Source organism: Dendrobates tinctorius, unplaced genomic scaffold, assembly GCF_039654945.1.
Source record: "Dendrobates tinctorius isolate UK_male_01 unplaced genomic scaffold, ASM3965494v1 ptg000016l, whole genome shotgun sequence".
Classification (NCBI taxonomy): Eukaryota; Metazoa; Chordata; class Amphibia; order Anura; family Dendrobatidae; genus Dendrobates; species Dendrobates tinctorius.
Window position 1 is genome coordinate 9,138,867 of NW_027361684.1, and position 12,012 is coordinate 9,150,878.

At 45.4% G+C, this 12,012-nt stretch overlaps 1 protein-coding gene across 1 annotated transcript in view; it reads right to left on the minus strand.

The window, feature by feature from the left end:
- CPD (carboxypeptidase D) overlaps positions 1-12,012 on the minus strand; it is a 101,949-nt gene that overhangs the window by 49,903 nt on the left and 40,034 nt on the right. The window contains exon 3 of the mRNA XM_073565418.1: positions 1,770-1,912. Within this exon, the coding sequence (XP_073421519.1) occupies positions 1,770-1,912 (143 nt within the window). The remainder of the gene's footprint in view (positions 1-1,769; positions 1,913-12,012) is intronic.

Genomic DNA, 12,012 nt, shown 5'->3' on the forward strand with positions numbered 1-12,012 from the left:
GGTGACAGATTCCCTTTAAGTGAAAGCTGTAGTCTGAGGAGTGTGAATGGACCCGCAATGAGACCAGTTAAGCCCCGAACAACAGATTGTTGACAATTTTTCAGCCAACAGCCCACTCCCATGTCCCCCATACAGTGGCTCTAAAAGAGTTCACCATACACGGCCAAGAGTTCAAGTGCATCCAGTCACCTGTCAGAAGCTTGAGAACAAAAGAATCAGCTATCTGAAATCAGGTTTGCCCACATCCTTCTTGAACCCCTCCCCCCACCATACACAGACTATCGGTCAATATAGCGAGTTCTGCTGATGTTATTGTAATGTGTACGGTGTGTATGGCTTTATTCCCATCCATTGGTAATAGATCCAGTATTAAAAATATATAAATAAATGAAAAATGAATCCATTAAATAATGGATCAAAGACATAAGGAAAATGGAAACCAAAGTTCCATTCTTGGATGGATGAGTCTTTACCCCCTTTCATGACCTTTGACGCATAGGCATGTCAAAGGTCGTGTCCATGCCTTTAATGCAGACTGACGCGGAGCCCGAATCTTTCCCCGCACATGACAGCTGACCTGATCAGCTGAAAACAGAGGCAAATGAAAAATATTTTATGGACATTTTTCTTCAAATAAAAGGATACCGTACTGGAACACAATATTTCCATTTATTTAGACTTCAAAAATGGATATCACAGACCGAACGGACAAGGTGGAGAAAAATGGTTTTAAATAGGCACCTTATAGGGGATTTTTTGGGGTTGTTATACACGGGGCTTTAAGAGCGCTTAAAAGTTTCTCATTCAGGTATTCAAATATCACTTGCCTGATTCTTATGTGTTATGTGGGGCCTAATTTTTATATCTTTTTTTTATTATTTACTTTTCTTGCGGATATCAAGTAAAAGTGTAAATTAAGACCATTAAAATACATTTAACATATCTTTTACCTTTTTTTTTTTCAATGTGGGAGTGGTGAAAAGATTTCAAACCAACAGTGGCTTAATTTTAAAAAAGAAAAAAATATATACAGTAACAATATAATATACATATACATTTATTTTTCCCTCTCTTCTCTTTATTTTTACATTCATCCCACACACAGTGCCCGTACCATGTCATAAAAGACCTTTGGGGATATTTTAATACATTTTTTACAGCAGATTTCTTCAGTACCTGCAGCTAGCATATTCACCCCAGTTACAGGCCAAATTTACCCTCCTAACTGCATTAAGACACAACAACTCCTGCTCCCTCTCAGCACCAGGTGATCACCAGATGTCAATGCTCCCTAGAGTGTATACAGAGCGCTTGTTCAGTACTGTGTATACAGCAATCATGAATGCAGAGATAGCAATAAACCATCTCTGCCTTCTCTATGGGGAATACAGATAGTAATAAACCATCTCTGCCTCCTCTATGGGGAGTCTGGCTGTGTCTAACAGCCAGCTCCCAACTCCTGCAGCTGCTGACTCTGCAAGGAGTTTCTAAAAGATTCAAGTTAGACCTTCAAGCGTCAATAAATTAGAAATATTTTTTTTTTAATTGGAAAAAGTAGGTTGAGGGGTTTGATTACAATGAATAAGTCATCGCAGCAACATTTGTGAAGAAATCCAGGGACATTAAAAGACAAGTTAGGCAAAGAATAAAATCTTGAGATTCCATTACGACTAATAAGAAAATGGGCTGTAACCAAAACCAAGACGTAGACACAGAAATATTGTAGAGTAAAGGAAAATACATTTAAATAAGTAAAAGCGTGAACTTACCATTTCCATGAACTTGAGAAGAGATTCTCTGTTATTGTCCCATTCTTGGGCCAGATCAGAAGCTGGCGGATACTTGCAGCAGGACAGTTCAAATGTGACCTCCAGGCAATTTCCCCATACATAATTGTAATCCTGCATCCCACCTGTAGAGAGCAGAGAACACAATACTACTTACTATTCATCTTAGGGGCACAGTCCTATACTTTATATGTATAGTTGCTTGTGAAAGTAGTCACCCCCTTAGCATTTTCGTGTTTTTCTCCCTCACAACCTAGAATTTCACAGTTTGAGGGTTTGCATCAATTTATGTAAAAAGACAAAATAGCGCCGGCCGCACCTGCCTGCGGAAGGTGTTTTTTTCAATATATAGAATATTCATTATGTAAACTAGGGGGCAGGTCAGTGAGGGATCAGTGACCTGTCAGAAGCCATATTGATGAATAGCTAAGCAGAGCACCACATGAAGACCCCCCACAGGCCACCCCAAAACACGAGCATATCATTAACTGAAAAGATTAAATAACCAAAAGATGGATTTCATCAACCAAGGTATCACTTTAATCAGTATAAAGGCGCCAACCTGACACTGTCTGTAGGTTACTGAGCACAATCCTGCTGACAGGTTCCCTCTAAGGTTTGGGCTTTGACTAGGCCACTCGAAAACATTTATGTTTCCTCGTAAACCACTTGAATGTTGCTTTAGCAGTATGCTTTGAGTCATTGTTTTGTTGGACTGTGAACCTCCATCCCAGTCTCAAATCTCTAACCAATTGAAACAGCTTTTGCTCAAGAACATCCCTGCATTTTGTACCATCCATCTGCCCCTCGACTTGGACCATTTTCTCTGTCTCCATCCCCACAACATGATTCTGCTACCGCCATGTTTCACTGTGGGGATGGTGTACTTGGGGTTATGAACTGTGTTGATTTGGACATATAGTGTTTGCCTTGGTGACAAAAAAGTTCAACTTTGGTCTCATATGACCACAGCACATTCCTCCATAAATTTGGGGGTCTTTTGGCAAACTCAAAACAAGCCTCACAATTTGTGTGTGTAAAGAAAGGCTTTTTTTCTGCCCACTCTTTCATAAAGCCCACCTCTATGGAGTGTACAGTTTATTGTGGACACTTGGACAGATACTCCAGTCTCTGCTTGGGAACCCTGCAGATCCTTTAGGGTTACCTTCGGTCTCTGTGCCGTCTCTCTCTATTTAATGTCCTCCTTGCCCAGTATGGGAGTTTTGGTGGGTGGCGCTCTCTTAGCAGGTTTGTTGACGTACCTTGTTCTTTCCATTTGATAGTAATGGATTTGAAGGTTTGCGAAGAATCAAAACGTGAAGTGAGCAGGAAGCCAATCTCCTTCAGTGCTGTCATATTCCAGATCTACAACCTCCCTGAAGGGCCTGAAGCACAAGATGTTCAGTGCTCAGAGACATGGCAGCGGTCAAGGTGGTTGACACCCGACCACCACTGAGCAAGACACAGAAGTGAAAAGAAAATGTCAAGACAGGGCAGAGAGATATCTGAAGACAGATTTTCTGTTTTATGGACAGATGAGGCACACTGTTGATGGACCCGATTGATGGGCCCATGGCTGGATCAGTATTGGGCACAGACCTCCACTTCCAATGAGACACCAGTAAGCTGGAGGTGGCTACCGCTATGGGCTGGGAATATTAAAGATGAGCTAGTCAGACCTTTTTGGGTTGAAGATTGACTCAAAATAAACTCCCAAACCTGCTGTCAGATTTAAGAAGACACTTTCTTCAAGCAGTGATACAGGAAAAAAAAAAGTCTAATATCTTTCAAGAAAACCATTATTTTATGCAGGACAACATGCCTTCACATGCATCGAAGTCTCCACTGCTTGGCTGCAAATAAAGATTGTAAAAATGAAAGAATAATGACAAGGCCCCTTCCTCACATAACCTAAACCCTAGTGGGAACTTTTGGCCCTACTTAAACAGAATATTTACAGTGAAGGAGAACAGTCACCTCTCTGATCAGTGTGTGGGAGCCTGTGGGTGGTGCAGCCCAAAAATTTGATAATCAACAGATTAAGAAACTGACAGACTCCATGGATGGAAGGATTATACCTTATTGAAAAGGAGGACAGCTATATCAGTATCTGATTTTTTTTAATGACAAAAAAAAAAAAAAAGGAATTTTTGTACATTTTGAGCTGTTTGTTTTTTTTCCGTGAGAATAATGACCAAACAAATGAGATGGAAAAAAAAATTATGTTTCTCATTTAGTCACCAAATAATTCTACACACATATTCTCCTAAGAAAGACAAACCTTACTTTTACTTTAAGTATTCAGATTTATTAATCTTTTTGAATTGACGACGGCTTTGTAAATGTTCAATAATAAGAATAATCAAACTACAAATTGCCTAATAATTGTGAGCACAGTTTAGTGAGAAATATATCAAGCTGTAAATGGATTTGATTGCGAACAACACTTAAGGGCCCGTTACACATAGCGATATCGCTAGCAATATCACTGTAACGTCGCTGATTTTGTGACGCAGCAGCGATATTGCTAGCGATATCACTACATGTGATACTTACCTCCGACCGGCTGCCCCGCTGATTATCGCTGATCGCGCGAGAACATCCTGGACCATTTCTCGTCGGGCGCTTCCTGTGGCGCCGACGAGCGATGCGTGTGGGAGGACGTCAAGATCGCCTCGTCTGACAGGTAAGTAACGACCCCCGACCTCTGCTATGTCGCTGGCGAGATCTGCCTGTGTGGCAGCTCACTAACAACCACTTAGCGATGCACCAGCGATCCATATCGTTGTCGGGATCGCAGGTGCATCGCTAAGTTTAACATAGTCTCTCGATTTTCATAGTCTTAAAAATAATTGCCCAATAAGGTTTTTCAAGGACTGACGCAATCTGACATTTCATGGCAAACAGTTGGCAGCATATTCCAATTTACAATTAGTAGCTGTTCAACCTCAAGTCCCTCCAACCACCTAATGTGCATGGGGGACTTCAGATTCTTTACTGACAGATCATGACCCTTTTGCTCTCTGGGAGATAAGCTGCTTTCCCTACTGAAGGCTGATGAAGGCTCGGCCGGCTGATCACGGCTGTGAATAAGGGACTTGTATTGGTAGTACTGTTGGCTGAATGAAAGTCGTCAGTCGATGGTTACCGAATGTGCATGGCCAGTCCAAAGAGGTGTCACTGCAAGTAAAAGAGGCCATAAAAGGAGTACAAAAAATAAATAAATCAGAGTGAAATGCCCAGATCAACAAAAGGAAAAAAAAACAAAAACTATGCTCTGACAAGATCAGCAACACCGAAAGGCATTGTGGTGCAGAGACCACAACCAGCTTGGAAATTCAGTCGCCATTGTCAGGATTTATGTCTACACCGCTCTTCACCATAGGGACAATGCCAAAAATGTATAATGCTAATTTTTTTGTAATGACTGCCTGTAAGGAACATGCAAAGCTTTCCTGTGCTGCTAGACACAGCCAGATGGAGACCAAAAGAACAGTGTTGTCCTCAGTCCGGTGAATGGGGCAAATGGGAAAATATATGTTGGGAGTCTATCCCAGGTAACACTGTTTGGTACGTGTGCAAGCGCAGTGCCACTTAGCAATGGGACAGGTTCTAATGCAAAAGCAGCAATTGTTCCTGCAGAAAGACAGATGGATGGCAAATGCATTGTCATCCATAGGTCTTGTTTTTTACTTCTGCATGGCATCTGATTTTTTACATCAAAATAGAAAATATTAGAAGTCCAAATACAGTTTCCTATTTTAATAATTGCAATGGTTTTGTAAAAACTGCATGACAGACGGTAATCTGTAGGTGTGAAAAACTGATCACAACCATTGACTTATAATAGGAGTATCAAAGTAGTGCAAGCTGCAATGTGTGTAAAGGGTTAATACTAAAATCAGAGCTGAAGTTTCGTTTTGTCCATTCTCTGAAGGTTTCGTTTCTTCATTTTTGTTGCTGTAAGATAAATTTTTGTAATTGGCATGGGCTGTCATGAAACCAGACTGTTCTCATCAGGTGCAAAGATAAGGGAGGCGGGAGTGTAAAACTCTGAAGAATATGCCATTATACTACTTTCTATTTGGATACGGACATATATGTAGTTTCCGGTTTTCTTGCAATATTATTGGCTTACAAAGTGAAATGATGCTATTGGTACTTGAGAACCTTGCATAATTAAGCAAAAGATTATAAAAGATGTGACTAAAATAAAGGGGCTTAAAGTGATCTGTCTTGATCCTCCCGTACAGAGACCCCCGTCTCTGTGTGGTCATTTGAGTTGCTAGCAACACTGGAATAATTTGGAAATCACTGGCTCAACCGTGAAGGGTTAATTTAGCCCACCCAAAATAGCAACCTCGACAGTGGTGCCCAACGTGGGGCCCCCGAACAGGGACGCCTCTGCCCCCCGGAGGACAACACAAAGGACCCTCGGAGCGGACACAGGTGCTGGAAAATTGGGACTGATCACCCCCCCCACGACAACCACGGTAAGTTACTGTTCAGACTGACCGTTGGTGTGGTTTTCCTGTGCTTGTTGCTGCAAAGAGGATCTGAGGTTTGTCCCCTGGTGGGGTGATTCATGGGTGGAATCATATAGAGGTGTAGTCCCGTTGGGGGCCCAGTGCTCGAACCGTACCTCATAAGGGACGGGCACCCCGGATTGACCAGTGATTGTGACTCTTTATAGTCACAATATCCTGAAATTCCCGATCATTATTAGTATTGGGCGTGGTGAGTGATCGAAGATGGGTAGGATATGTAACTCAGGTATATATAGATAGATATATATAACCAGAAGTGTCCGGAGGGATAGTCTGAGATGCCCTCCTCCTTTCACTGAGTACCGCGGAGACTTTTGGGCTTCCTAGAGGGGGTTGACCCTGTGGAACAGACTGATACGGCCGCTCCAGATCTGTGCACAATTTAAGTCAGATACTGTTAGTCTTATGATTCAAAGACGAGCAAAGAAATCTGTCAGGAATGCAGGAAAAATATTTTCGATTCTGGGATTTCCTAAGGGCGGGAGGTTGCAGCCTACGCTATGGGATGAAGGAGTTAAAAAGAATAAAGGAAGGTTGACTGATGATGGATTACTTGAAGGCACTGAGGAATTCCGTGGCTTGGCACATGAATTGTATAATGAAGGTTATGTGGACATTGAACAGCAAGTGAATTCTGATTGTTTCTGTTACTGCCATGTTGAAGAAGGAAAATTGTCTATTATTATGACAAGGACGGGATGTATTGTGGTTCAAGCAAGTGACTGTGGTGTGAGGAAGTGATTGATTAAGAAGGAACTAAGATTGATACTGTGTTAGGCAGACAGATGGTTAAGAATGATTTGAAACAAGAAGTTTCCCTGCTAGATGATAAGGTCCCTCCCCAGGAAATCAAGCCTCTCCTCCCGACTAAGCTCTGTGCCCCTTAACCCTAAGGCACCGATGTATCCTGGAGTACCGAAACTCAGTATGCCCCCATCTTTCCGTTGTTGAATGCTGACGGTACCTATTATCATCCGCCGCAAGCCTCAGTCCCCGTTATTGCTAGTGGTTGAGTAACCACCCCTTCCATTTACCAGCTCCAGAGGAAAAAAAAACGGAGATTAGACCTACCGGTAATGTTATTTCCAGGAGTCCAACCTGACAGCACCATGGCCTTGTCCTTTCATCCTTCCAGGGACAGGAAATGCACGAGAGGTTAAAAGGTCCCCTCCCACACCACACTCCAGTGATTTTTCCAAGTACCACACCAGTATGATGCAATTAAATTTTATTTAGATTTAGTACAAGCATAATGATACCAATACAAATCATAGGGAGGGAACTACCAGTGCTGTCAGGATGGACTCCTGGAAATAACATTACCGGTAGGTCTAATCTCCGTTTTCCAGGACGTCCTATCCTGACAGCACCATGGGGAATACCAAAGTAGGAATTCGCTTAGGGTGGGACTACTGCGTGTAGCACTCTGCGACCGAAGGTCGCCTGGCTAGCTGATAGAGTGTCCAACTTATAGTGTCTACAGAAAGTATTTGGTGTAGACCAGGTGGCGGCCCTGCATATCTGTTCTACTGAGGCACCCGCCCTCTCTGCCCATGAAGTCGCTATCGCCCTGGTGGAATGAGCCCTAAGCCCTTCAGGTACCGGCAAGCCCTTGGCCTCGTACGCCAAGGAGATTATTGTTGTTATCCACCTCGCTAGAGTCTGTGTAGCCGCACTTCTACCTTTATTTTTTCCGCCGTACTGGACAAATAGTTTTGTGTCCTGTCGCCAGTCCCGGGTGACTTCCAGGTAACGGGCGACCGTGCGTCTAACATCCAAAGAATGAAACAATCTTTCTTTATCATTCTTTGGGGCTGGACAAAACGAGGGCAGGATTATTTCTTGGTTTAGATTCTGCGGCGATACTACCTTAGGGAGAAACTTTGGATCTAGTTTGAGCGTTATGTGGTCCTCGAAGATCTGAATGTAGGGATTCTGGATTGAGAGGGCCTGGATCTCACCTAAACGTTTAGCTGAGGTGATAGCTACCAAAAAAGCAGTTTTTTGTGTGAGCTTTGAAATGTCTATCTCTGAAATTGGCTCATAAGGGGGCCTACACAGCGCGTTGAGTACCAGATTTAGGTCCCATGGGGGGACAGTTTTCCTCAATGTGGGTCTTAGCCTCTAGGTGGCTTTAGTAAATCGCGCTATCCATGGATGAGAGGATAGGGAGAAATTAAAGAAGGTACTTAAGTCCGCTATCTGGACTTTGAGTGCGCTCGGGGTCAGGCCCCTATCGAATCCGGCCTGTAGGAAGTCCAGGATCCGAGGGATATCAGGCCGGGATAGGTCTAGAGGGGCACTACCACTTTCTGTACAGAATCTCTTGCAGATTTTACAATATATCGCTCTTGTCACCGGTTTTCGGCTGGCCTGCAATGTGGAGATCACCTGGTCCGAGAGGCCATTGGACTTTAGGATGTCCCTCTCAGGATCCATGCTGCCAGTTGCAGGCTTCCTGGGTCAGGGTGTAACACTGGACCCTGGGAGAGCAAGTCTGGTATTGTTGGTAGGTGGAGTGGCCCCCTCTGAGCCATCTTCCTGAGGAGGGGAAACCAACTCCGCCTGGGCCAAAAAGGTATGACCAGCATCACCCGGGCTCCTTCCTCCTGGATCTTCCTGAGGACCCTCGGTATTATGGCAATCGGTGGAAACCCGTATAGGAGTCCCCTTCCCCAATTCTGGTCCAGGGCGTCGATCTCTTCCGGATGGTCCGCCGGGTTGAGGGAGGAGAATCTCTTCAGCTTGGCGTTTTTTCTTGTCGCGAAGAGGTCCAGCTGGGGTGTCCCCCAGCGATGGCAAAGATCCTTGAAGATCTCCTCTTTTAGCTCCCATTCGGTGGTTCGGACTTCCTGTCTGCTTAGATAGTCGGCTATCCTGTTTTGGGAGCCTTCCAGGAGCACTGCTGATAGGAAGCGAGAATTGTTTTCTGCTCAGGTGAGGATGCGAGCTGCTAGATTCTGAAGTTTCCCGTGCCTTGGGCCCCCCTGGTGGCGTAGGAAGGCTACTGTGGTCACATTGTCCGACATGATCTTTATATGTTGGTTCTGTAGACTTGAACCGCTTTTCTTCAGTGTCTCCCAGACTGCTCGCAGCTCTCGGTAGTTTGAGGACTGTAAGCTGATACTCCTGGGCCACGTTCCTTGTAAGAATCTTCCTTCTAAGTGGGCTCCCCATCCTTCCCTGCTGGCATCTGTAGTGATGGTCACGCATGGAGACAGGATCCAAGGAACCCCCCGGCTGATGTTTCTGTTGCTGATCCACCATTTCAGAGATGATCTCAGCGCCGGAGACGGTCGGAACTTCTTGTCCAGCGAGGACTGCCGTCTGTCCCATTTCGTAAGGATCTCTTTTTGTAGGATTCTTGTGTGAGCCTGGCTCCACATGACACAGGGTATGCATGCGGTTAGGGTGCCCAGGACTTCCATCGCGGTCCTTATCGAAACCTGATGTTGGCCGAACTGCCGCACCTTGTCCATGATGGGCTTCTTCTTCACCTCCGGCAAGAACGAGACCCTTCTTCTGGTGTCTAGCATTACCCCTAGGAATTTTTTCTGGGTGCTGGGCCGCAGATCTGATTTTTCTCTGTTTAGGATCCAACCTAGGCTCTCGAGGCTGAAAATTATTGAGCTGAGTTGTTGTTTTAATTCGGACGCTGACCGGGATATTACCAAGAAGTCGTCTAAATAAGGCACAATGATTATGTCTCTTTGTCTTAAGTCTGCCACGACTTCGGCCACCAGTTTTGTGAAAACACGAGGTGCTGATGCCAGGCCGAACGGAAGAGCCTGAAACTGGAAGTGGTAGTGTTTGCCTCTTTTCTCTAGGGCGAAACGCAGGAACCTCTGCGATTGAGGATGGATGGGAACGTGATAATATGCGTTCTTTAAATCTATAGTGCACATGGACGCGTTCTGGTCTATTAGCAGGATGGCGGTTTTCAGGGACTCCATTCGGAACCTTTTGTAACGAACCCATTGATTCAATGGCTTTAAATTTATGATAGTTTGGCTTTCCCCCGATGGTTTTTTTTATTGTGAAGAGTGTAGAATAGTGGCCCTGACCTCTCACTACCTCTGGGACAGGAATTACTACTTCCGATTTTAACAGGTCTCTTATGTCTGCCCATATAGGGTCTATCATGGCTTCGGAACGGGGTTTTGTAACCACAAATCGTGCTGGAGGGGATCTTGTGAACTCGAGGGTATAGCCCTGGGCAATTGTATTGAGGACCCATGGGTTCTGGGAGATGCGCTGCCATGCCCCTGCAAAGTGTTTTAGGCGCCCCCCTACCGGCATGGCGTCATTGCCTTCTGCTCCTGGAACTTTGTCCGGAGCGAGACGGGGGAGCTCTACTTCTTCCCCCCCTCGAGTACTCCCAGCGAGAAGATTTCCCTTTCCCTCTATATTCCTGTCTCTGGTATGGACGGGATCTCTGAAAAGGGAAATTGCCTTTTCGTTTTTTCCTCTGGAAAACCTTTTTTGTCGTCGGAGGCACTCTCTAGAATTTTATCCAAAGCTGGCCCAAATACCTTCCCGCCCGAGAAGGGTTTTCATCCATATGCCTCGGCGGGCCGCGTTGGATAGGGAATTATTTCTGGCCGCAAACCGTACCGACTCTGCAGAAGCATCTGCCAGAAAACCGGTCGCGATTTTCAACAGGGGAATACTCTCAAGGATATCACCCCTAGGGGTTTTATCCTTTAACTGTTGCTCCAAGTGGTCGATCCATAGGTGCATGGATCTAGCGACCGATGTAGCGGCTATATTTGCTTTTATCACTGCCGATGAGGCCTCCCAAGCTCTTTTTAAGAGCACGTCGGCTTTTTTGTCCATGGGCTCCTTGAGACTGGAAGAATCTTCAAAAGGAATCGAAGTCTTTCTCGACACCTTGGCCACCGGTGAATCGATCTTAGGCACGTCGTCCCAAGTGCTGATGTCCTCCTGGTTAAATGGAAGTCGCAGTTTAAAGTCTCGCGGCACGATCAGTCTTTTCTCCGCATCTTCCCATTCTTCCAGGATCATTGCCCGGATATGGTCATTAACTGGGAAGACCTGACGAATCCTGGCTCTAAGTCCCCCGAACATTGTGTCCTGGATGGATTGTTCTTTCGGGGTTTCCTCGATCTGCATTGTACTTCTTACTGCCCTGAGCAGCTCTTCCGTGTTCTCTGATGTGAAGAGATACCTTTTCCCTGTTTCTAGGGGTTCCGAGGTAATCTCGCCCTCTTCCTCCGAGTCCGTGCCCCGTATCTCTTCTACCGATGATAGGTCGGACTCCCATCTAGGTCTTTTGGACTGGGACCGGCCGGAAGACTGAGTAGGTAGTATTCCAGAGACCGAGGCTTGAACTTCATCTCTGACTACTGCGCGCATCTCCGTGAGAAAGGCTGCCTGCACGCCTCTGACGATTCGGAGTGTGCAATCCTCGCATAGGGGCTTCTTCCATGCGCTCGGCAGTTTACTGGCACAGATGGGGCATTTAGGTTTGCCTGATGTCCTGGCTGTTGCTGGCGCTGGTGTCGCCTTATCCTAAAAAGACAGAAGTCCTCCCTTTAAAAAAAGTTCCTGTCTCCGGCCATCCTGCCCCTGTGCCCTTTACTCACGGACGCTGGTTCTGGCTGGTCACTGGTCCTAGCGTCCATGCTGGCGGCGTTTGACAGAAACTTAGGCGTCTG